General features: G+C 45.4%; 2 protein-coding genes across 4 annotated transcripts in view; one reads left to right on the forward strand and one right to left on the reverse strand.

Annotated features, from left to right (window-relative positions):
- WNT5B (Wnt family member 5B) overlaps nucleotides 1-26,114 on the forward strand; it is a 113,642-nt gene that overhangs the window by 37,941 nt on the left and 49,587 nt on the right. Inside the window, exon 2 of one of the 2 annotated variants that reach the window (XM_019711328.3) lies at nucleotides 13,121-13,232. The exons of the other annotated variant lie outside the window; for it this stretch is intronic. The gene's annotated coding sequence lies outside the window, so the exon portion shown is untranslated. The remainder of the gene's footprint in view (nucleotides 1-13,120; nucleotides 13,233-26,114) is intronic. 2 annotated transcript variants of the gene reach the window in all.
- FBXL14 (F-box and leucine rich repeat protein 14) lies at nucleotides 13,512-18,718 on the reverse strand. Of its 2 annotated transcripts, XM_019711326.3 has the most exons (2): nucleotides 16,820-18,718; nucleotides 13,512-15,366 (listed from the first exon to the last, which is right to left on the reverse strand). In XM_019711326.3, exons 1-2 carry the CDS (start codon nucleotides 17,969-17,971, stop codon nucleotides 15,331-15,333), a joined length of 1,188 nt encoding a protein of 395 aa, XP_019566885.1. In that variant the 5' UTR covers nucleotides 17,972-18,718; the 3' UTR covers nucleotides 13,512-15,330. The 2 variants fall into 2 exon arrangements, with proteins under 2 accessions (XP_019566885.1, XP_074181269.1); XM_074325168.2 differs by having other exon boundaries at nucleotides 13,512-18,715.

The following is a 26,114-nucleotide window of genomic DNA, read 5'->3' on the forward strand; positions in this document are numbered from 1 at the left end:
AGGAATCTCTGGGGATAGAGTAGAGAGGTTGGGAACCCCTCCCTCCCCCTGAAAACACATTTTAGCAGGCACTTAGGTGAACCTTATGTGGGTCAGCCAGGGACCACCTCTGGAGACACAATGATGTGTGTGAGGAGCTGCAGTAAGCTCAGGTGGCAGAGGGGGTCCCTTCGGAGGCAGGGACAGTGAGTGCGATTGAGAGCTGAGAAAGGCGACCCCAGTGGGGCAGCCAGAGGAGTCTTCAGAACCTTCTTCTGAGGGATCTGAAATTCAGGGCCTCAAAAATCCCAGAGCACTGGTGGTAATAAACCACAGGAAGCCTTGCAGTCCTGCCTTCTGCCTGAACGAGCAAATGAGCAAACAGCTGGATGTGGGCCGGATGGGTCTGTGGAAACTGTTGGATGTGGGAACGGCACGCCAGTGTGCAGCCAGCAGGGTCCTCTCTCAGAGACGGGATCTGGTCACAGCCCCGGAGAAAGACTTTGGTAGGATTTCACTGGAAAAGTTAGGGGCCTTCTTTTACAGATCATCTTTGATGAACTTAATGTATTTCAAAAGTACGTTTTGGCCAGTAATGATAAAAAAGTTGTTTCTGAACTAGATGGGAAAAGTCTAAATACATCATCTGAGTACAACAGTAAGTATCAAAAGTATCTCTGCCTGTCTTTTATTTGCCCTTAAAAATCTGCAAACATATGGTGATGGAAGAACTGACTCTGGGTGGTGAACACACAATGGGATTTACAGATGATGTAATACAGAATTGTACACCTGAAATCTATGTAATTTTACTAACAATTGTCACTCCAATAAGTTAAAAAGAAAATCTGTACAAACAAACATGAACAGACTCTGGACTCTTAAGAATAATATTTTCTATGGATATGTATATATATATATATATACACACACACACACACACACACACACACACACATACAGATAAGCAAAACCCCAAGGGAGAAAAAACTTCTATAAAAATAAACACTCCCCAAAACTTTATCCTCCTTTGCTCACTGGAGTTGCTTTATTTCACTTTGAGATAAAAGTACATCAGTTTCTCAGGAGATGTTGATTGAAAGTTGAGCAAAAATCAAGTCAGTCTACCTCACTCCATTCCTCCCCAGGTGATTCCAGCCAAAAGCAAAGATCATGGTGCATGGCTGGGGTTAATGGTACTTTGAATAAACATTGACCCTGTGCTGCTCAGGACCCCTGGGGAAACTCCTTCTCATTGGTCAGTGAGAACACTGCTCCCAGCCCCACTCCCCTCAGAAATCCCACATCTAAAGTTTAGGAGGCCTGTCTGGGATCCGAGTCAGCCCTCTGCATCCCCTGCACCCCCAGCCCACTGATCTTTGCCCCCAGAATGGCTGTGGGCACCAGGCCATGCTCTGTGTCAGCGTCTGGAGCTGACAGTGTGGGAGCTTACAAAGGCACCTGTGGCTTCTCAGTAGGAAAACAGACTGGAGTGTGTGAGACCAGTTTTCCTGTGGACATTAGAGGGAGAGTGAGGAGGGGGCAGTGTCTCTGGGGAAGCGTCCGTGTGTGGGTCCTGTGTGGTCTGCAGGCTGGGCACGAACTTTCTTCCCTTGCAGGGTCTTGGGTGGAAAATGTCCTGCCCTGAGGAAGCAGCTCAGGGGAGCCGCCCCTTGCCCGGAAGCCTGCCGGCATGTGTGTTTGTGTCAGCAGTGAGATGCACGTGGCGAATTGTGTGCAATGCCTCCACACAGCCCAACAGGTTTTTTCTGTTTACATTTAACTAGCTTTGAACAGCAGGAGGAAACCTTAAATGTTTCCTTTTCTTCTCACAGACCCTTTCTCTAATAAAACAGAATTACTGGCAACGAAGCAGGGAATCATTCCGATCGTCATTTAAGTCAAGGCCCTGGTATGGCCTGGCCACCCTTAGAGACTCTTTAGCTTCTGCTGCGCTGATCAAGTCCAAGCCGGCGAAGCTGACCCGTGAAAGGCAGGGTGGCAGTTCCAGGGATGTTTTGGGGGGTGGGGGGCGGGCAGTACAGGCCATTGCGTGCTCATGTAGCCCCTCGCTCAGTATTTTTGTACCAGTGAAATCAGGTTGAAACTGACAGCAAGAGCAGCCTGGAGGAGATGGGAGAGAGACGCAAGGACAGCAGCTCGGCTTGGAGTAGGAGCAAGGTGTCGCCTGCTGGGGAAGGGACAGGAGATTGGTATTGTGTGTATATAAACCCGGGTTCTGCCACTGGCTGGCTCCTTCCTGTACTGAGCGCCATGTGAAGCAGCACCCAGCTTGCTTCCCTAGGCACACAGTGGGCGCACTCCTGTGCGTGTCCCGGTTACGGTCTGCGGCACAGATGAATCAGGCTGTGGGTTGGGAGCGGTTCCCAGTGAAACTCCTTTCTCTCCCACTCAAGAAAGCAGAGCTCAAGGCAAGTGTGAGGCGTTACTCTGCACCTCCAGCCCTTGGCACAGGACCCAGTGATAACAGATGCCAAACAAATATTTACCAAGTGAAAGGTAGCGCTCAATGCACAGTCATTTGCGTTTTTTAAAAAGTCATTCATAAACGCTAGCATTTTAACTGTTAGTTAGCAATTAATCCCAATAAACCAGCGGGATGTTTGATTGTGAACGAGGGCTGTGTGGGTTGGTGAAAAGGAATATTTGTGAGCATTTTTATAGGCTCTGAAAGTAGCTTTAGCTCTGTAACTGATAAAGCCAAGCGCACACTTTATTGGTCGTGCCACTTGACTGTCAGCACTGCGTAGATAAACTTGTAATGGTTCCTGAAAAAGACCTTTAAGAGACTCTAAAGCCACAAACCTGGGGAGAGAGACTGTGGGTGCTGCCTGATGACCACAGATCCGTCGGGGGCTTAACCTGTGCTGACAAATGCTTAATTTCAAGGTCTTACACAATCAAGATTTTCTGTCAGACCTAAGTTTGGGGCATTTGTCACCACCGTTGGCCACTCAGAAAGCTGTAGTTGGGTCCAAATAGATCCAGCCCACTCTGTCACCTGGGGCACCTCAGGGGAGAAAAGTGACATTATATCACTGAAGGGCAACTTTGTCATCCAAATTTTTCTGGACAATTGGTGTTAATTTAGGTATCACTTTTAAGAATAGCCTTAAATAGGCATATTTTAGTAAAAATAATATTTAACAACTGTGGTGTAGAGTGCCAACCAAATACAGTAATGACAGTTATCACTCATCTGGTCACAAGTTTGGAAGTTTCTGGGAAGTTCCAAAGCCTTTGGGAGGTTACGGGGATGGTTTTAGAAGGCAGATCAGGGGAAGCAGAGCCAGAGTCAGGAGTGCAGCCATCTCTACCTAGCAGAGTCTGCAGGTGCTAAAGTGAGATTGCTAGGCGTGGAGATGAGTCTAGAGTTAGATGACCCAGATGATAAGTATGCCTGTAATGATGGAAAATGAGTGAACAAGTAGAATTTCAGAAATGTGAAGTGATAAAACAGAGACGATTTGAGCAGGAGTTAGGGGTAGCCTTCAGTTATCAAGAGCATGAGAGAAGGAGCTAGAGAAAACACTGTAGAGAAGTGAGGCTCCATTACTGCCTGTGGATGACCCCACTCGGTGCCAGCTGGAGAAGTAATATTGCATATCTTCTTCATGGACTCAAGGGCATTTCCCAACTATTTTAGGTATACCTTTAGGTCAGAACGAACTTTCGAATGATAGCATTTCAACCTCAAGATAGAATTTCCTTCTCTTTAGACCATTAACAAAATTTTCACTTAGTTAATTCGAAAACCCATACTTTGTACTTCTTTTTTTTAAATTTTATTGGGGAAGGGGAACAGGACTTTATTGGAGAACAGTGTGTACTTCCAGGACTTTTTTCCAAGTCAAGTTGTTGTCCTTTCAATCTTAGTTGTGGAGGGTGCCGTTCAGCTTCAAGTTGGTGTCCTTTTAGTCTTAGTTGTGGAGGGCGCGGCTCAGCTCCAGGTCCAGTTGCCGTTGCTAGTTGCAGGGGGTGCAGCCCACCATCCCTTGTGGGAGTCAAACCAGCAACCTTGTGGTTGAGAGGACGCGCTCCAACCACCTGAGCCACCCCGGAGCTCAGCAGCAGGTCAGCTCAAGGTGCTGTGTTCAATCTTAGTTGCAGGGGGCGGATCCCACCATCCCTTGCGGGACTCGAGGAGTTGAACCGGCAACCTTGTGGTTGAGAGCCCACTGGCCATGTGGGTATTGAACTGGCATCCTTCACAGTTAGGGGCACAGAGCTCCAACCACCTGAGCCACTGGGCCGGCCCCATACGTTGTACTTCTTAATTCTAATTATGTTCATCTTGTTTTTTGAATAGAAAATTACGAACGTTGGTCTTAAGTTGGTTTGTAAATACCTTTGTGATCTATGAGAATCTGAAAAATGTTTATATTCCAAAGTACTAAAATTTTCCACTGCCCTGAAAAATCCGAGATGCACTGTTGTCACTATTTTATCAAATTATTGTTTCCAAATTGCGTTTTTACTCTTCCCCAAACTGGTGTTGGTAGGAAGAGCAACTTCTAAAGCAACCAGTATTTTGTTCAATACAGTTTGTTAAAAGGCCAGAGACGTATAAGAATACTGATGAATACCAAAATAATGGTGATAAGCCAAGGACAGAAGTAAGTAGGCATTCTGAGTAGTGAGTGATTCAGGAAGTGTGTCTGGGAGACGAATCTTGGAATAAAACTCCCTACAAGGCAGACTTATGTCATGATTTGCTCCTTATTTCAGGAGTCAGGCCCCCTTAGGCTCTGCTTTAGAGCTAGTCCACTGTCTCCTCCTTTGATGCCCTTGAATGTTTCACTTCACCTTTCTAAAGAAGTTCACCTTCTTCTAAAGTAGGTTAAGGATAATTCACTCCGGGAAAAACCTGTCACAACATCTTGATAACCAGAAGAAATAATTCACCAAACCTGTCTGTCATTATTTGGGAAGGGGACTCCAGGGGGTCCACCTCGCTTGCTTTCTTTGGGGAAACTGTGTGGTCCCCTCCTCTTGTAATACCCACCAAAAGAAACATGAAGGTCAACATAAAATACTAGCATGATGTTTGCATTAAGTATGAAATGTAATGTGTTAAAGGTGATCATTGTGCTTCTCTCCATCTGGTTCTCAATTGTTTGGGGTTCTGAGAGAGAACTGAAAAATTAATAAGGCCAATATGTCAATAAGGTGTTCGTACTGATGAAAGCAGACCAGAGTTGGTTTCTTTGTTTTTCTGATTTTGACCAAAGGTATTTTAGGTACTTTGAAGAAAGGACCTGAAAATTATTACTCGGCCTGATTTGTTTTGAAATACATGCTGGCTTCTAACTTTCACAGCTGAACAGCCTAATCCTTGATCGTCCCAGAATGAGTTTAGGAATTTGTAATCATTTCCTTTTTACTGGGGATTTGCATCCATCATCACTCACCAGCTAGGTTTCAAAGGATGAGTAGTCTTTGTGCTGAGATAGAACGATGAGAACATAGGACCAATGAGAAATGTTCATCTTTGTATCAGTTACTCCTCCATGAACGTTCACGTATAAGTGACACCAAAGGAGGTCCTTCACAATACAGAGAAGACACCCTTCCGTAGTGCACATTTTTAAATGAAGACTCCAAATAGGGTAATAAAAATGGTCAGCATTTTATATTTTCGCCCAGGCTTTGCATTAGGAGTGTCATGGATATTTGCTCAGTTGAACGGAAGGGTTAATATGGTATAGGTAAGAAGGCTGTCTGGCAAGATTGGGACCACGACCTCTTGCCCTCCACAGCCTGGTATCCCTAGTGAATGCTCCCAGTCGTAGCAGTGTATGGGCTGGGTGCGAACTCTCCCCTCTGCATACAGAGCAGGGTTAGAGGTTAATGAATGAGTGCTCTCCCCACACATAAGATCCCATTCCATAGTGGTTTTATAGATGAGAGCTTAAATTGGGTCAGAATGGGACCTGCATGTTGCTTCTAAACTCTCTGAATCTTTTTGAAGTGATGTGTTCAAAGATGACATGCTTCCACCAGAGAAGGAAGAGGTAAGGCTCTTGTGCTTGGAGATCTGGGCGGCTCCTACTGGCTCAATATGTCTAAAAGCAGGACCAAATGGAAAACAAAGCGGGGGAAGGGGGAGGTCCTCGCTGCCCCCTATTCTTCTCTAGTAATCTCTTAAAAAATAATTGCAGACCCAAACCTCTGGCCTCCAGCACATTTTCCACTTGATTAGAGGCCTTTGTGGGGCAGGGAAAGGACCTGCAGACTTGTACATTGTGCAGAGGCCTGAAATGTCCAGCTGGGGTTTTTTTCCATCAAAAGGGGATTTTAGTAAAACCATTATCAGGGGCTTAAAGGAGAAAAGCTGTTGAGCTGCAAGTGAGGGGGCAGATTAGCATTAGCGGCTTGTTTTTGGCCCCAGTTGGGGGGGCGGGAGGTGTTTGCAGCCACTTGCACACAAGTGCCTTGGTTTCTCAGCAAGCTCCTGGCAGGTGTGAAGTAGGAATGGACACAGGAGTGGGAACCAGCGGGCTTGGGGATGGCACAGGGGGCTTTAAGTGTGGGCTGTCACGTGGAAGGAAGCAAGCTAGGTAGAGTTGCAAGGTAATGCTTGATACCCACGTGATGGTGGTGCGGCCATAAGACTCGCTTTGCTGCAGGTCACCTGGGCTCCCCACGGGGCAGTCTCCATGGACGTGGCAACAGAAACCAGGAACTCGGAAAGTGTCTGCGCTGGCTACTTTAGAGGGCAGATGGATGTCTGTGTGCATACCTTTGTTTTTATGGAGGAGGGACTAAGAGGACAGAGGAAGGTTACTAAAGCAGCCGAGTCTGCAGACAAATATTCAGGCTGCGTGGATTTGCAGCTGTGCTCCAGTGTGAGGGTTTGGGGAATATTACCTAAAATAGAATCTCTGTCTTAGGGGTACTGGACCCGTCAGCTATACCTTCTTGGCCAGAACGGAGTGTAGAAGCCCGAATCGTGTGGGGTTCGTGGGCGGTGTGGTGTTCAGGCTGCTGGAGCCACCCTCAGGGCTCCAGCTGTGTGAGGGATGTCACACAGCAGCCTGCCCTGGGAACACTCGCTTTGTTTCTCCCTGTACATCCTGTCGTCCTTGCTTGTTACCTGGAAGAATGGGATGGTGGAGAAAACATAGTAGTTAACCTGACCGCCATGAGCGTCCTGGAGATGCTGCTGGCTGAGAAGGGTGGGATGGTAACAGCTACATGTCTCTGAGCAGGGCATTTTCAGGCGTGTGGTGCTGTCACCTTACGTGCATTCCCTCAGTCACAGGTTTACCTCAAGCCAGCCTGCTGGCCTATTAACTGGAATTTTTGTCTCAAGTCAGATTCAAACGACCAAAGAAAGAGGGCCCATCTTGAAAACATGTGCTAGCCCAGGAAAGCTGTCCCTGGAGACTGCCAGGCGGACAGCAGCCTTCTGTGTGCATCCCGAGGGCCACTTTCGGGAACTGCTGGTGGCAGCGCTTTCTGCTGCCCCTCACTGAGTTTCGCGTACTGAGTCTTCATTATTCTGGCCCCTCTTCTGCCCCCGTGCTTTCTCCTCCTCAGCTTTGTGTGCAGTGACACATGGGCTCTTTTCTTTCCTCTACCACCTCTTTTCTTTATTCGGGTTGTTTTCCCTGAACCTGTATTCATCTGATGTGGTCACTAACAATGGCGTAACCCAGCTAGAATGTCCATAAAACTGCCCGGGGAGGTTGTCAGCTTCCGTAAGACCTTCATGGGCTGTGCCAGCAATGGTAATCTGCTTCATGTCTGGCCCTGAGTTCAGAAGCTTTTCCTGTCTTTTGTCTCATTCTCTCACCAAAAATGGCCTCTGTAACACCAAGCTCCTGAGCTGGGCCTCATCCAGCTAACAGCTTGGTAGGGGCAGCCGCAGGGCATTTCCGCCTTCTTCCTTCCACGTTTTTATTCCATGTTTGCACCAACTGTCCTTCAGATCCATGCTGTGATTCCCAGACAACTGAGCCGTAAGATGGAAGGGCTCAGGGGTCTCTCCTGCCCTCAACCTGTCTGTCCCTCATTCTGGCATTTTATGGAATCTGGCCCGTTGCCTCAGAAGTTCTTTCTCTTTGTTTTAATTTATGCTGTACCCTTTTCTAATGTTGATTTTCCATATTTAGGTATGTGAGCACCCTTACTTCTTTACCAGAGCCCTTAATCATTTTTCAGTTTCATGGACTCCTTCAGATTTTATGAGGATGTCTTTACCTGGGCAATAAAGAGCTCAAATTTTAAAATAATAAAAAATAGGTATTCCTAAAATTTAAAAAATATTTTTGTTTTTCCTCAAGGGACCTCTAGAATTTTTCATCACAGACAAGACACTATTTTTTTGTAATAAAAAAAGATGGCACTTTTGCTTTTATTGTTAAAATAGATATCTCCATGTATGATTGTAAAATTGTCCCCATTTGTTCTCTCATACTTCCCAAATAAGACAGTCTAACAGTATTGGTGTGAGATGGTCTAGGAAAAATGAGATGCTGATGTTTCATTCCCACAGCTTTCCAAAGCCCAGTGGCGAGCTGTGAGGAGGGCCATCTTTCAACTTGCTCCAAAACCAAAGTGCTCAGCACCTAGGCTGCTAGTTTCACTGGTATTTTGAAATTCCATTTCATCTTTTTGGCAACATAAAATTCCTCTTTTGTCAACTCTTATACCCTGAGGAAATTCTTTTTTTGGGTGTGTGTGGGTGTGGCGGGGAGGGAATGCGAGGTGGCCAGAGGGCATTTGTCAGAGGGTGGGAGGTTGTGGTTCCCCATGAAATACATGCCAACTCACAGACAATGCTGCCGCCTGCTGACAAGACGCAGGGTTTGCAGACTTTGTGGATAGATTTCATCTTTCCACTTTTCATCTTCCACATTGGGAAACAAATATTTCGAGTTTTGCATTAAACGTACATTTTGTTCCTTATAGTGGAGCTTAAAACCATCTTAATAATCTTGGGGTAAAGAAAAACACAAGGTCAGATGTCCAAGTCCGATACTGGTGTGGGCACGGTCCATAGCTACATGACAACTGTGGAGGGTGAACTGTGAGTGAGTGGATGAGAGGTTTTGGTTTCTTGGCGGCACAGGGGAGGTCGAGGAACAGTCCAGAAGGAGATAAAAATTATTTTCCACCCCACCTTTCAATAAAGTGTAGTGCTTGACCTCTGTCTCCTAACTTGCATGTACACATTTTTATCTCTAAAGCAAGTGGCGAGGGGGCTGTTTGCTGCTAAATCTGCGTTGTGCTTCCTGGAGCGCATTTCTGCCGTTCCTCCTGATTCCATTGACAGACTCGTATGTGCGGGAAAAGGACAGGCCAGCTGCCGTCCTTTGGGTCACACTGTTCTGATTGTGGCCATTTGACTCTAACCACAATGGCAGCGCATCTGGCTCCAATGCGCAGACGTCCAGCGAGGGTTGAGAGAGCCAGGCTCAGAAAATGTGAAGGCCTCCACTGCTTCCTCCAGCAGTAAGCTGCAAGCTCCATGACGGTCGGTCGGGAGACCACAGAACCTGGCCATACTGGTTTTACAGATTCCTGGGAGACTGTCTAAGTTTTGTGCACCTGAAATGGACTAGAAGAGCTGGAAATTGCCACTTTAATTTTGTCATTTTCATGTTGTTTGCTTAAGACACACCTACTGGTCCTTTTTAATTTTTGGTAGTTCACAGCAGTGGGCTTTTGAGCTATGAAACTAAGGCTTAAAACACTGAAGAAAAAATGGAAAGTACGAATACATTGTCTTCTATCTAAGAACATTAAACATTTTTTGCGGGAAACGAGTAAACTCGTCATATCGCTTTTTATACCAAAGCGCGGGAGACGAGAATAACACATATTTTGCACCTCTTTTTAAACTAAAACACTGAAAGTTTCATAGAAAAATATCAAATAGATCGAAAGATATGAATATTTTACGGAAAGTCTAATTTTGGCGAGAAAATGTCAAAAAAGCCCCGCGTTACGACGCGATTTGGCGGGAAAATGCCCGCTTACAAAGTGTTAAAAATTTGAGGGGCTTAACTATTGTAGTTTTACCCTTATTTTACCCATCTGTCCAATTTCAGCCTTGGTGATTTTATTCAAGTTTCTGAGGAATATCAGGATTAATTTTTTTGGTTCCTCCCTATTTAGGGATCGCTTCTCAAAAAGCAAACTGGAAGCAGGCAGCTATTCCTATACAAAATGTGTACATAAAAATGCCAGTTTGAGGTAAAGCTTTCTCAAAGAGAAATACAATTATGGATGTTTGTAGAAAACATTTCCATTCTTTTTAGATTAGGAAAACAATGATTTCCAGGCCATATTGAGTAATTTCACACCATTTATTTTTAAAAAAGTAATCTGGTCTTAAAGATCTGTTTTCCCCCAGTTTGATTCCAGTAACTGGGATCCATGATGAGTCGTAATTATTGACAGCCAGCTGTGTGCTGGGCCTGACCCTTCTGGAGTGTGGATTACGTAAATTGAGGAGTAATAAACATAAGAGGGTGCCTGATATTAACAAATTAGACCCTTTTACTCTTTTTAAACAAGAGGGATTTATAACTAAAACATCTGTGAAGTAAAGCCTTTTTATCCTTGAATGAAAATAGCTAGGGTTCTGGCAACTCGATTCTATTTTATAAAAGGATTGTGTGACAGACATTTGTAAACGTTTTAAACGTGTGTTAAGTTCTTAGCTTTGAGGCTACTTTATTGTAAGCACATTTCCAGCGCTTGTACTTCACATTACTATTTGTGACAAAGCGGTGTTTTGGAAACGGGCTCAAGTCCTCTGAGGACAACGGGTGACAGGTTTGACACTACTAGCTACTTGGGTACCTTATAGCCCATTCACCAACTTGGTTTTTCAGCATCTTGAATAACCCTATAAATGTTTGTGTAACTTAGTGCTTGTTAAATAGTAATAACTTTCAGTATTTGGGTTTTTTCACTCCCAAAGAAAATAGGCTCTGTTTTCCCCCCTTTCTGAAGCCAGGGGTCGGGCGGCGTTTTGAAGTGTCTCAGGGAAAGATCACAGCGCTCCCTGCATGTTGGTCACCCTCTGACGGGATCTTTCAGTCTGAAGCAGCCTTGGTTCTGATACTGACTCTTCTATCCCGTAGGCAGGAGCTGTTCACCCATCAAGCCTCTTTCTCCATTTATGAAATTAAAGGTACATTATCTGCCAGATTTGGGAAAACAAAAATTTTGAGACAGAGAAATTGAACACTGTGTGATGCCTAAATTCTCCCAGCAGACCACATCACATCCCACCTGTTTCTTTGCTGCCCCCGAGAGACCCCATTCTTCTCTTCTTTGTAATTGAGAGTACTTTCCACTTTCACAAATGAAAGCAAACTTAAGAGAATATGTGGCCTTTGTCTTTCAAACAAAGTCAAAGAGGAATGAGATAATAAAAACTTGTCTTTTTTAAAAACATGCTTTTTTGGGTTAACAGGCAGAGGAGTGCGCTTCTACTGTTTCACTGGGGGGGGATGCTAAACATACCCCCCCTCTATGTTTAGCTAGTGCTGCATAATTAAGATCTCAAGCTTATATTCTCTTGTACCTTAAAGACTTGGCTCTACATAATCCCAAATGTGCTGGGTTGGTACAAGCAACGGGCAAAATCAGAGCACTGCCTGGAAAAGAGGAAAAGACTGAAACTGATCACTTGTGGATATTTAACTTTACCAGTCATCTAGAAATACCCTTTTCTAGTCAAGACCTGAAAGTGTGTGCGTGTGTGTATACACACGTGCTCTTACTCCGTCTGTGTACTTACCTTTGATGTTCTCAATTATTAATAGTTGGCACCGATCCAACTATGAATGTCTCATGTTTGACAACATTCACTTTGAAAATTTTAACTTGCTACCTAATATTTGAACAAGTCCATTGACAAGAATGAGATAAATATGTGGCATAAGCATAAGCTTAGCTTTGAATGCAGCTTTCCAATTTCTAATCCTGTGCTTTCCCCATGATACACATTATTTAGTCAAAAAGCCTCACCCCTGACTCCTCACGGGTTCACAGTGGCACCAAATTTGGGTCTTGCCCTCCACTAAAGGGCTAGAATTAACTTTTAAAAGGGAAGAGAAAAACAGAGAGGACCTACCCAGGAGATGACTTACTACAGCCCCTTTCTAGAGCAGTGGCTGAGAGCAGAGGCCAGGCTCTCCTTTAGCAGCCTGGGAAGAGAAGGCTGTCAGAAGCTACAGGATGTCTTGGTTTTGTTTTACAAATCTGATCTTATACTCAAGAGTCTCTTATTCTTTGGAAACACAGTGGTCCCTGGGGGCCACTACCCTTTCCCCTTTGAAAAACTGAGTTCAAATTCTCTAAGCCCAAAGTGAAAGGTTTTACTTCTGTGCCCAAACCATCGTCTGTCTGGTAACCACTGCAGGAAAGCACGGGCTTTGGGAGGACAGGCCAGGCTTCAGTTACGTATTGTCTGTCCTTGAAGAGCAAGTTCTTACCTTTGAAAGGAAACTCCAATAAAAGGAACATTTGCTTTTTCAGATCCTTGTTGCAGATTTGAACCATGAAAGAATAGATCAGTTTGAGTTTCCTTAACTATTTAAGGGTGTACTTACTGTAAGTTAGGCAAGCACACTTGTCACTGCTGCCAAATGTGGAATCCATCAAGTATCCCGTCAGTCAGCCCCGCTGCCCCCCCTAACCCCCCCACCCCGCCCCAGTCTCCCCCCACGCGTTAGGACTCAGGAGTTGGGCAGGAAGGAGTCCATAGCAACAACGCCCAGCACTCTTAGCTAGAGGCCTGCCATGGTCCTTCCGGGGCTGCAGAAACTGTCTGAACCCCGCAGTCGCATTTACAGATAATCTTCAGTACAGACCTTACAGGGCTCCTGCCCAAAGAGACTTAGAAAAGAAAGGTGTGCGGAGCCCTTTCTTATTACCCAGTTTCTCTTGAGGTTTATTACTTCTAGATGATAAAATTTAGAGTTCCTACTTTGGCTTTTCAGTTCTGACGTTTCAGCAAATACCTGAACCAGATTTTTTCTGTTATTCTAAAAATTGCCCTTAAGTGAATTTTAACTTTTGGACCTCCCACAAACTGTATCAACTCCTTTTCTTTAGTGCTTCTATTCTTTAAAAGCATTTCTTTCCACTCTTGTAGGTATGGTGGAGAGCCTGTCCCTTTAAAGTAGTGCCCTGCGGCATGAGCTTGTCCACACTGCATTCAAACAGCTACCACTCACTTCTGTGAGGTCGTCTTACTGGAAACCAAGGTATGAGCAATAACTGAACCTTCTCAGAGCAGAAGGGAGCTGGGCTTTAGAAATGGGCCTGGTTTGAGTGCTGGCTCTCCTCCGCTGGTGGTGGGGTGCTTATGGGGAGTGGTATGCTTTATCTGGTAAACAGGATACTTGTTTTCGGCAAGTAGCTTTGAGGACTAAAAGGAGAAATTTACCAGTACCATGCAAAGTACCATGCAGTACATACTGTACACCATAGGTTCTCAACTCATACTCTTTTCTTCCTATCCAAAAAAGTTGAGAGATAAGAAGTTAACCTTGACTGATGAAAGTGGTTTATTTATCTTTTCCAGAGACACTCCAAATATATTAAGTATGCCCAGTTCAGGATGAGGACACTCGGCCCGTGATCTTAATTTTCAAACAGTAATTTACCAACCTTTAGTCAAGCTTATATTTAACCTTTAAAGTAAAAACCAAACAAAAGAGAAAAGCAGAAAACCCTTCCGTTTACAGTTGGTAGGATTATTTTGCGTACAAAATGAAGAATGTGAGCATGGAGCCTGAGACTTAGGAAGTGCTCAAATTTTTATTGACTGAATCTGTATAGCCAGCCATGCAGGCTCGTGGAAGAAGAAAAACCGTCTAAGAACCTATAGCTTGTGTAACCCTCGTGCGTTGTAGTGTCAAACGCTAAATTAAAAGCTGACCCTAATTCAAAGTCCCTGCTTCTTACTAGGGCTCGCACTCCCCCCCCCCCCCCCCCACCCAGGCAGTAAGCACTGTAACCTCCGAGGGAAGAAAGGGACCTACACCTTCCCTAAAGAAAAGGAAGATGGATCTAGTGTCAGGCTCAGTTAGACCCAATGTGACGGCTCTCCAAAATCGAACAGTGCTGCTTTTGTGATATGCTTAACAGAAAGCTTGGACATGTTACAAAGCAGTCTTATCCCAAGAGAAACCTAGGTTCTAGCTCTCTTCCTGGAAAGAGGTGCTGATACAAGAAAGTTTTATACTACTCTTATCAGCTCTTGCTGGGATCAGTATTTTTTGTTTAAAAAAATCTCAGACAGCTAAGAAAGACCTATGTGAAACCAAGAATATGAATTACTCCACTGTTGCAGCATTTATACTCTTCTGTTTCCACAGCCCAACCACAGGGTGTCAGGTTATTTAGTTATTGTCTAAAGGGAACGCTTTGCTGGAATTGTTGGTATTCATTTATCTGCCCCAAATTCAGCCTAAGAACCCTCACCCTCAGCTTTGGAAGTGCTTAAAATGCAAATGGACAAGAACTCCTGGCCAACCTCCCCATCCCCCAGGAAGACGCTTAAATACAGCCAGGCCTGGAGGAGAATGTTAAAAAGAGGGCTTGAGCTGCCCTCCTCCTTTCCACCAGGACCCTCACTCACACTGTGAGATTCAGTATGCATGACTGAGCCGGCGAGCAGGGAGCAAGGACAGCACTCTTTTAACTTTTCTGAACAATGGCTTCAGTTCCCTCCACCCTCAGCATTTCACATTCTCCTACACCCACTCAAAGTGCAAAGAAACCCATCTTTCTTCCCCACTTCCACATCTCAGGACCCATTTTTTGAACAGTACCCCTAGATGTCACTTCCACCCAAAGAAAAATTGGCCACCCTGGGGAAATTGTGACTCTTACAAATCTGGTTTTTAAAAAATGATTCACTTTGTTCAATTTCTTTAAATTTCCATGTTGTTGACAGTTGAAAACCAAGAATTATATATATCTCCAATCTAATCACATTTCTAGAAACAAAACATTTAGATGTCAGTAGTAAACCTTATACAGAATAAATGTTTAACTGTGAGCTTAGTCATAGCACAGAGGATGCACCGAAGTCTACGCCTTATTTCCTTTTACTTGAAAGCACACAGACAGCAGCTGACTTGAGCAGGTACCCCAACACACACTGCCTTCAAAAGAATTCACAAATACAAGGTTTTTTGTTTTTTTTCAAAAACATACTTCATATTTCCTCTTTTATTATATAAATATCAGTTTAACCTTTTACTGTAAGAATATAAATGTTTTAAGAGGATCTTTGTTATTATTTATACAAATTCACAAACAGTATAATTACTTGATAAAGGTCTCTGGATTTCTTTAACTCCATGGTCTCGCATGTTGCTGTGGAGGATTCTAAAAAAATAAACAAACAAACAAAAAAATCCAACAAAAATATACATCCTACTCAAAAGCGATTTTTTTAAAGCCACAAGCCCCAACCCCCACCAAAATAAAGTCATCTACTCCATTTCATTTAGAAACAGAATTTTTTAAAACCCACAACTCCCATTTTATTAACAAAACAGAGATAAGACATGAATTTCAGTGTCCTCCCCTTCACATTACAGCCCCAGGGGCTCTGTAGGCCAACTCTGCTCCTCTGCTTCCAACAGGAAGCCTCACTGTGGGACCTTTTTTGGGGGAAACTTGGAAGAGGGTGAGGGTAGGGTAGAATTTGCATATATAATAATCATTTGCAAGACATCTCAAACAAACAAACAAACAAACAAAAAGTTCAACTCTCTTTTCTCCCACACATTTGTGCTATAAATTAAGTCAAGATTTAGGAACATCGTTGGGCCCTCAAATCCCAATGGACAAGGAGAAAAAGAAAAGTATAGCCAGAATGTGGAAGCGGGACATACTGGATGGACGGGGTTTGGGAAGAAGCCAAAACAAAAACGTACAAACCCAATGGGCATCTTTCCAGTCTAGGCACAAAAATGTTTTAGTTTCAAAATATCTCTCTTGTAGAATTCCAGGGCTTCAGAGAAAAAAGTAAACTAAAACGAGGTAGCCAGACATATATGTATGTATGTGTGTGTGTGTGTGTATGTGTATGTGTGTGTGTGTGTATATATATATATATATATATATAAAGCTTATATATATATATATATAAAATATATATAGAATATATTCAGCAGAAAAAAAAAGACCGTTTCAAATTTCTTCAAAAAAAAAGGAAAAAAGACAATAAAAATGAAATGAATGTGAATAACAGTACTGTAAAAAAAAAAAGTGATGAGAAGAGCGTGGGATTAGTTACAAAGTGGAAGAAGGGTGAAAAGGCCGTTGTAGTTGGGTTTGCTTTCATACATTTCAAAATAAAAACCAGATCACAGTATTCAAATGAAAGCTTAAGTGAAGGCAGACATTTTCCTCAACTCCCCAGGGTCGAGAGGACTAGTTACTCCCCACCCCCACCCCCATTTTCAAATGCAACGAAATGGGGATACAGTAGCTCAGTCAGCCCTCTGTCCCCCAGTAGAGAGGAGTGGGTGGGTAAGTAGCTGAGTCCCTCTCTCCATTCTCAGGCTAAAAAAGAGGGGAGTTCGATAGGGATAGCAGAGGAACCCCAGATGCAATGAATGGACGTGTAGTGGGGAGAAAATGAGCCTGAGGCTTCCTGTCACTGCCCCCATCTCATCCACTGCAGTGATCTACGTATGTATAAGTGTGTGTGTGGAGAGGGGGGCGTGGTGCTGACAGGAGGACGAACAGGGCGGGGCAAGGGGAGCTGGTGCTGCCGCCCTCACCTGACCTTCTCACTGTCCGTCATCTGCCAGAGTCCCAGGTTGAGTACCTTGAGGCAGGGCAGCTGCGTGATGCGCTCCAGGCCGCGCTTGGTGATTCGGGTACAGCCATACAAGTCTATGCCAGTGAGCTGGCTTAGGTGCTCAGCAATCAGCTCCAGGCCCTTGTCCGTGATTCGCACGCACTGTCCGATGTTGAGCGTGCGCAGCCCGTGCATTTGCCGCACCATGCGGTTGATGCCATCATCGCTGATGTGGCAGGAGCAGAGGGAGAGAGACTTGAGGCCGTCCAGCCCCTGCGCTATGTAAGCCAGACTCTGATCCCCCACCTTGTCACAGAACGACACATCCAGCCCAGAGAGGCGCAGGCTACCCATGGCCAGATGCATGATGCCCGTGTCACTGATGTTGTCGCAGGAGCGCAGGTTAAGGCTGCGGAGGCTACCCATGTGCGACAGGTGCAGGAGGCCCGCGTCCGAGATGCCTCCGCAGAAGCTGAGGTTGAGGAGCCTCAGGCCCGTCAGCCCCCGGGAGATGTGCTTTAGAGAAAGATCGGTGAGCTTCTGACAGTCCTGCAGCGTGAGCTGTTCCAGGCCCAGGCAGCCCTCGGCCGCGCTGCGCGTCATGCCGGCCAGGTGCCCAATGCCCACATCCGAGAGGTGGCGGCAGCTGCGGAGATTAAGGCTCTTGAGGCGCTGCAGGCCCCAGGCGATGAGCAGGAGGCCGGTGTTGGTGATGTTGCTGCAGCCCCCCAGCTCCAGAACCTCCAGGCCCTTGAGGTACTGGGCTATGCGGCCCAGGCTGCTGTCGGTGATCTGCTTGCAGAGGCTCAGGTTGAGGGCGCGCAGCGAGCTGATCTCCTGCACAAACGCGTGGCCCAGCCCGTTGTCGGTGAGGTTGTAGCAGCCGCTCAGGTTGAGGCTCTCGATGTTGGCCATGCCCTGGATCACGTAGCTGAGGCTGCGGCGTAGGCTCAGGATCTGCACCCGGCGGATGCCCCGGGCCTGCAGGCTGGGGAACAGCGACGGGTTGGCCCGGCGCAGGTGCAGCTTGGCCTCCACCCCCCGCCACACCGACTTGTGGTAGGCGGCGTCCCGCCAAGCCGTGCACACCTGCGCCGCGCGCCCCTTGTCCCGGACGTCCAGGTAGCCGAAGATCATGGCCAGCAGCTCGGGGAACAAGCATGAGATGTGGGTCTCCATCTTCCTCCTCCCCCCTCCGCGGCGCCGGGGGGAGGAGGCGACGAGAGCGGTTCGCCCTGGCCGCCGCCGCCTCGGGCCCAACGGACGGCCCCTCCCCGCCTTCCGGCTCCGGCTGCCGCCGCCGCTCCTCCTCCTGGTCCGTCCGTCCTTCCTTCCTTCCTGCCGGCTTCGCCTCCCTTCCCTTCCCTCCCCCCGCCCCGGGCTCCGCTCGGTCCTCACATCCCGGGCGGGGAAGGCGCCCCTCACTCACTCCCCAGACGGCCGGGCCGCCGCCGCCGCGCCGCCGCCTGGGGTCTAACCACGCCGCGTTCGGGCCGCGCCGCTCCGCCCGCGCCGCCGCCGCTCCCACGCCCCCTGCCGCATCCTCCGCCTCCTGCCACTGCCACTGCCACTGCCGCCGCCGCCGCTGCTCCGGGCCGGCGGGCCGCGAGGGGCCCCGAGGGCTGCGCGCACAGGCTCCGGGCGCCGAGGAGGCTTCCTGCTGCCTTTGTCTCTCGTCCGCTTTTCAAACCTCCCAGCCCGGGCCGCCCGCACTCCGCCGCCCAGGCGGGGGGACCAGGAGGCCACTCTGGGCCACCGGGCGCACGTTTCCTCGCCCTTGCCGTCCGCTGGCAGTTGGGAGCTGCCGGCCCGGCACGGAGGACGCGGCGGCCGGGCGGCCGGAGCGCGGCTCGGCGCGGACCCCGGGGCGAGCAGGCGGGCGGCGCCGTTGGTAGCGTCCGGGACGTACCCCTCAGCTCGACTGCTCCTTCGCGCGGCCCTCCTCCCTTCGCGCTCCCCCCGCGCGCTCGGCGTAATGGTACGAGCCTGCGCTGCCGGAACTGTCGGAGCCGTTACCCTGGAAACCGTGTTCGGCCGCTCCCCTTCCTTGGGTTTTAACCCTGTAGGTGCCATTTGAGAGCTGCTGTCAGCCAAGCTCTTCCCCACCCTTCTCCTTTTCACCCCGGAGCCCGCTATTGAGCCATTCCCTTACTCGGCCACGCCCCAACCTTGCTCCTTCTCTTTTTCTTTGCTACTGACGTCTGCACAGATTTTTCCCATAGCTTACCCGACAGTTCCTGACCCTTACTTTACACCCTTCTCCCTTTTATTATTATCCCTGCAAGACCCTCCTCCCAGTAGTAGTACTTAATAATCATCCCCTACTCTCCTTCCCTTTTTTTTTTTAACTGTCCCTAATGCCCCTTAGCACTTCTCTGTTCTCACACCATCAGTTCTCTCCAGGGGGTTGTTTCTCCTACGATTCCTTTCTCTCCAGTCCTTCCCCTAAATTATGGAGAAACTCAGCTGTATTCATTCATACCTTAGCTTAACACTGACCCTCTCCAGTCCTTGTTCTAGATTTATCCCTTACTACTTCCTTCTAGCATGTGCTGGGTGTTTCCAGACACCGCTGTGAGTGTGTTTCCCTCAGTGCTTTATATACCAAAACTTCCTCCACTTCCGCACTTTGCTGCTGAACTGTAAACTGTCTGAGCGCTGCAGATGCCCAGGCACCTATTCAGCCCGCTTTGCACTTAGAAGGCAGTAGCCTTTCCCTTAGCCTTGTTTTATGATCCTTTTCTTTCTTACTAGTCTCTTGGACTATATATACGCTGTATGGCCCAATTATGCTGATAGTCAATTTATTTGCGTGTGACAATACAGATTTACTTCTTTATAAACTAGAATGACTATTGGACTTGGTTTAAGGTGCTCCAGCAAATGTCTGTTTGTTTATAAACTTGTTTTATGGAACCGCGGCAGTATGCTGTTCTAAAATGTGGTTCCTGGGTCTTAAATGCCCACAGAGAGGATAGGATTTCAGAGACTCGTGTTAACCACCCCCAAACCAAGAATTTTTGAATCAGAGAAAATGACCCTCTATATTTTTAATGAATTTGTGGATCCATACAACAAAATACAGGACAACCTGATTTAGCTATTAAAAAGGAAAATGGTTTCATTGCTTCTTTGAGGACCTGAACAAGATTTTGAATGGGCTCCATTTTCAGCGTAGAGGAGATTGTTATTTTTTGGCTGCTTCTCTTTTGCCCAAGAGACCAGTACTAGACCAAGTACATACAGATTCGCTAATAGGCATAATATATTTTAGACCCCCACCTACCCACCTGTCCTGTTCCTAAATCAGGAAATACAGAAGCAAAAATTCTTCCAAGTTTGCTACCTCACCCACATTACACATGGTGTGAGGCCCATAGATGTTTTATAACCATCCGGAAATAATAGACTATACTGTTAGTCATTCAGAGGATTCTAGATGTGCTGTGGCAATAAGTGTCACAATTCTGGGGCATACCTGGGCTTATACTCTTCCTAGAGTGTATCTAGTCTCAAGTCACTTCTGCCTAAACTTTTCCCTTGAACTCGATGTGAAAGTCACTGTTGTTTGGATGTAGATGTGTTTGTATTTATGTCAGGGTCTTAATCCAAAACACTTTAATCCTCCTTAACACAAAACAAAAGTGCTAGACCACACTAGGAGGAGGCAGAGGGGGAATTTCTAGACTAAGGGCCTGACCTAAAGAGAAGGAGGAGCCTAGGGGATTTTTCCTCCTCTAGATAGGCCGTTATTCTCAAGTCTGAAGAATCATTCAGAGGTGATGGAAGCACTTTCTCTAAAAGTTGGCCACCTGGTCCTAGATCTAGCAAAACTTTTCTTGAGTTGAACTCTAGAGTTGTATTAATATAGAACTTTTTATTTAAGACATTCAAACAAAAATATTACAAGGATTTTCAGCAGTGTGATTATTTTCATGTTCGATAAATATGAAAATAAATATCAAGAAGCATCTAAGAAAATGAACATTAGTGGGGAAAAAGAAGTGTGGCATCGAATGAGCCCTGTGCCGTTTGGAGACCTGGTGACTTTATGGTATTAAGGGAATGACTCCCTTTCTGGGACTCAGTTTCCTCTAGCTTAGTCCTGCTATCTCTTTAGCCCTGGGAGTATACAATGTCCCTAATGCAGGCCAGAGATTAAGAATATTTTCACGTGCAGTGGCTTCTTGGTGGTTTTGGTCTAGGCTCAGATTTGGGACAGAAAAATAGAGGGTATTATGGACCAGAGACTCTGATGGTCTGGAAAAAATGTACACCAAAGTAGAAAATCATGGATAGCTGTATGTACTGTAAGGACGGGTTGAGATTTTTGTCTATAATTTAACAAGTTGAAACCAGAATGAATTTTTTTCCGAATGAGTTGTGAACTTCTGCTTAGAAGCAGAAATGACAGCTTTGTGGAAAGAGTCTCTCCAAAACTTTACCAAGAATCTTAAAGAAACTAGATTTTCAGATAGGGTGTTTTTTTCACCTGGGTGGAGCCTGGGGAAATTGAGAAGCCCAACCTAAATGTCAAGTTTACTTAAGGATGTATGCTTCCTCATTCAGATAGGGACCATCTGGCAGAAAAGATCAGAAGAGATCTGTAGCTTTTTAAACTCTTCTTTCAAAAATACACACAGTTGGCCCTTGAACAACACGGTGTGAACTGCGCAGGTCCACTACGACTCGGATTTTTTTCAATAAATACACAGTTGGCCCTCCGAATCCCCAGGTTTTGCATCTGAAGAGTCAATCAACCATGGATCGAAAACAGTATTTTCCGTCTACAGATGGAAATCCACGATGCCGAGAGCTCATTGTGTGCATTGTTCTACGCTGTTTTACATAAGGTACTTGAGCATCCATGGATTTTAGTATCCGTGGGGTCCTGGAACCAGTTACCTCCTGCAGATAGGATACCAAGGGACAGTAGTTAAGTTTTGGGGGAGTCAGAAATTATACACGGATTTTCCACTACATGGAAGTCAGCTCCCCTAACCCCATGTTGTTTAAGGGTCTACTGTACACCCACAAGTAGCGACCTAGAGGCTAGCTGATGGGTGTTGAATCAAAGGAGTTAAGATATTTTTTGGGTTTTGTATTAACTCTAACGTATCCATGTCACAATGCCTGCTATATAGTAGGCACTCTGTAAATGTTGTGAACTGAAATGAATGAGAACAATAATAACAAAACTATCTTTATGAAAGGCTTCAAACATATCACAACTTCTCCAAGAGTTCTGGACAGACAATAGCAATGGATATGTGAGGTTTATAAAGTGGTGCCTTTTTAACTACTTTCCAACTTCAAGATTTCTTGAGAGCAAATTCTCTGTATTCTTAATATTTCTAAACAGGAGAGTCTTTTGGGGCATCTCTTGGTTAGAATATTAAAAATAAGAGAGGAGGAGGACTTGATTCACTGACTGCAAATAGAAGATTTAAGCAGCAACAAAAAACCCAAATAACCTGATTTAAAAATGGGTAAAGGACTTGAATAGACATTTCGCCAAAGAATATATATACAAATGTCCCACAAGCAAATGAAGATGCTTAATGATTTGCGTTTGTTAGTGAAATGCAAATCAAAACCACAGTAAGAAATCACCTCACACTCATTAGGATGGCTACTATTAATAAACTAAGTGTTGGTGAGGATGCAGAGAAATTGGAACCTGGGTGCACTGTTAGTGGGAATGTACAGTGGTACAGCTGCTGTGGAAAACAGTGTGGCAGTTCCTTCAAAACTTAAAAGTAGAACTACGTACCTGTGACCCAGCAGTCCCACTTCCAAGTATACTCGTGTATCCACAGGAAACGAAAGCAGAGTCTTGGAGAGAGATTCGTACACGATGTTCATAGAAACATTATTCACAACAGCCAAAGGGTGGAAGCAACCCAAGTGTCCATCGATGGATGAACGAATAAAGAAATGTGGTGTGTACATATAATGGTATATGATTCAGCCTTGAAAAGGAAGGAACTCCTGTCACATGCTATAGTGTGAATGAACCTTGAGGACACTATGCTAAGTGAAATCAGCCAATCACGAGAAGACAAATACTGTGTGATTCCACTTATAAGAGGTGCCTAGAGCAGTCAAACTCAGAAACAGAAAGTGGAATAGTAGCCTCCCAGGGGCTAGGGAGAGGGGGAAATGAGGAGCTGTTGCTTATTGGGTGTAGAGTTTCAGTTTTGCAAGATGAAAAAGTTCGGGAGATTTGTTGCACAATGTGAATACATTTAACACTACTGAACTGTACACTTACAAATGGGTAAGATGGTACATTTTATGTTACATGCATTTTACGAAAAGATTTAAACAGAACAAACATATTGAAATAAACATGTAAGTAAAAAGGAAAAATAGGTGAACTTGTTCTCATGTCAACAAATTGCCAGAAACACCATCAGATATTTGTTTAATCTTCCCAAATTATTAATTTGCTATATCCTGTAAACATGGGCTTTACCACAATAAAAATAAGTAGCTAGAGCCCTCTCCGGAGGACTATACACGCTGTTGTCCAAACGGGAAAAACTCAGGAGACTGAAAGGAGGTACTACTATTAACCATGTCCAGATGGAATGGCCACTCCCTCCTTCCACTCTGGAAGTGAGAAACTTGTCATTTGCCACTTTTGAATATTAACTTTAATATGTTTTTTCATATTTTCAGGCTCCAGATGAAAGGATTAGAAATACTTTGACAGAATAATCCCAACTATCAGCTATTATTTGTTAATATTAACAAGCACTATAGGTACTTGTTACAAAACAGGTAGCTACGATAACCCTAAAAAAAAAAAAAAAAAAAAGAGGCTGCGCTGTAAATGTAGCCTTCTCTACGGCACTGAACATTTTAATTTTTTTTTTTTTTTTAAATTGGGGAATATTGGGGAACAGTATGTTTTTCCAGGACCCATCAGCTCAAAGTCAAGTCATTTTCAATCTAGTTGTGGGGGGCGCAGCTCACTGGCCCACGTGTGAATCAGACCTGCGACCTGGATGTTATGAGCACTGCACTCTAACCAACTGAGCTAACCAGTCGCCCTGAACATTTTAATAGGTGGGTTTTCAATCACTCAATCATTTGGGAAATAGTAATACAATTTTTGTGCATGCTGTGCTGTAAAGTAGACAAAGATGTTGAAGTGATGTGTCTGCCTTTAAGGATTTAGGAGCAGCAATAAGCCAGCAAACACCTGCTGGCAGTGACCATATTTATTAGTGTTACAGTGCCAGCAGAGTGATCGAAATAAAATGTTTCCATTTAGAGGATCACCACGGGGAAGCCTGGAATTTGAATAGGTGTTGATGGGAGGAAGGGCATTGCAGAGCATGGAAAGTTATTAAGAGAACAGGATGAAGTTTTTCCTTTCTTGTTTAGAAAAAAATAACGCTGTGACAGCAACCATACGTTGTCACACAGTATTATGGTTCTTCCATACTGAGGCATCAGTTAGGTTAATTTTTAAGAATCACCTTTTCAAAGAATTCTTAGCTTGCTTTTTTTGTTTGTTTTCAAGAATAAGGAAACTTTAACGCTTCTTTATCTGGAATTGGAATTCAGTAACTGAAGTCAGAACTTCGTAGTTCATGGTTTGGACTTTGCTACTGTTTCTACAACCAAGATTCCCTTGAAAAAAAAAAAGTTTTTAATTGGCTATCTCATTTGTCCAGTTCACCCCTTTCTGACGAGAGCTCGGTGTTACACATCCCGGCAGGGATGGAGAAAGGTTTCCATTCAAGGTTTTGCCTGGCTCCTGGGAAGGCCCTGGTGCGAGGGTGGCTTCTGTGCCCATCTCCCTTGACTGCCTGTGACTTGAGGGCCTCTTAACACACCTCTGTTTCTAAGGCAGCGTGTGAGCTAAATGCACACCACACTTGGAGTCTGAAGTTGTGCATCAGAACCCTAGATTTCCCATTACAGTTGCATGACCTACAGCAAAGTGACTTAAATTCTTTGAGCTTCAATTTCCCCATCTATAAAAATCAAAGTAATTTTTGTTCACAGAGCTATTATGAGAATTCATAGAGAAAAAAAATCCATGAGAAAGGAGGAGCCTAGTGTAGAACCTGGCACACAGTAGGGACCTAATAAATGTGTTTCTTTCTCTCTTTTTTTTTTAAATGAATGCATTGTGAGGGAAAAAAACCCACCCAGATGTTCCCCCAAATTGTACAGATAGGGGCCGGCCCGTTGGCTCAGGTGTTTAGAGCTCCATGCTCCTAACTCCGAAGGTTGCCGGTTCGATTCCCACATGGGCCAGTGGGCTCTCAACCACAAGGTTGCCAGTTCAATCCCTTGAGTCCCGCAAGGGATGGTGGGCTCTGCAACTAAGATTGAACACGGCACCTTGAGCTGAGCTGCCTCCCGGATGGCTCAGTTGTTGGTTGGAGCGTGGGCTCTCAACCACAAGGTTGCCAGTTCGATTCCTCGAGTCCCGCAAGGGATGGTGGGCAGCGCTCCCTGCAACTAAGATTGAACACAGCACCTTGAGCTAAGCTGCCGCTGAGCTCCCGGATGGCTCAGTTGGTTGGAGCGCGTCCTCTCAACCACAAGGTTGCCGGTTCGACTCCTGCAAGGGCTGGTGGGCTGTGCCCCCTGCAACTAGCAACGGCAACTGGACCTGGAGCTGAGCTGCGCCCTCCACAACTAAGACTGAAAGGACAACAACTTGACTTGGAGAAAAGTCCTGGAAGTGCACACTGTTCCCCGATAAAGTCCTGAAAAAAAAATTGTACAGATATACATTTGCTGACAGTTAAACATTTTTTAAACGTTTCCTGTTTTTAAAAAATATGCAGGTTAAAGGAGTGGAAACAGCAATAAGTGCAAGAGCATAATAAAATGATCCTTCACTTAGAGCAAACCCCCCTTTGCACCTCATTTTCTCCTCTGTAAGTCAAGAAGAGTAACATGTTCCGTTAAGTCACCAGGAAATAGTCCCAAACTCCTCCTCTTCCAGGCAGATATCCATTCTGTTGTCCTTGACCTATCTTTCCACTACCAACTCTTACACTTTCTTTTGTTTAGAGCAGTGGTTCTCAAGCTTGAATATGCATCAAAATAACTTTAAAGGCTTCCGAGTCAGAAGGTTTGGGGTGGGGCCTGAGAATTTGCATTCCTAGCAAGTGATGCTATGCCGCTGACCTCTGCCCACAGCACTGGGAACCACTGGTAGAACAACCTCCTACTACCCCCTTTTCTTACTTTAAAACTTTTGTTAAATTATATGCAGTCTCTCCCTTTTTAGTAAAATAAAAATAACGTAGAAAAGAAACTATGAGGTGTGATCAAACAATATGGTGAA

Source organism: Rhinolophus sinicus, chromosome 1 (genome assembly GCF_057876585.1).
Source record: "Rhinolophus sinicus isolate RSI-liver-muscle chromosome 1, RSI-T2T, whole genome shotgun sequence".
Lineage (NCBI taxonomy): Eukaryota > Metazoa > Chordata > Mammalia > Chiroptera > Rhinolophidae > Rhinolophus > Rhinolophus sinicus.

Excerpts from the sequence above, each read along its gene's own strand:
- FBXL14 (XM_074325168.2), bottom strand. The coding sequence starts at position 17,971 with ATGGAGACCCACATCTCATGCTTGTTCCCCGAGCTGCTGGCCATGATC.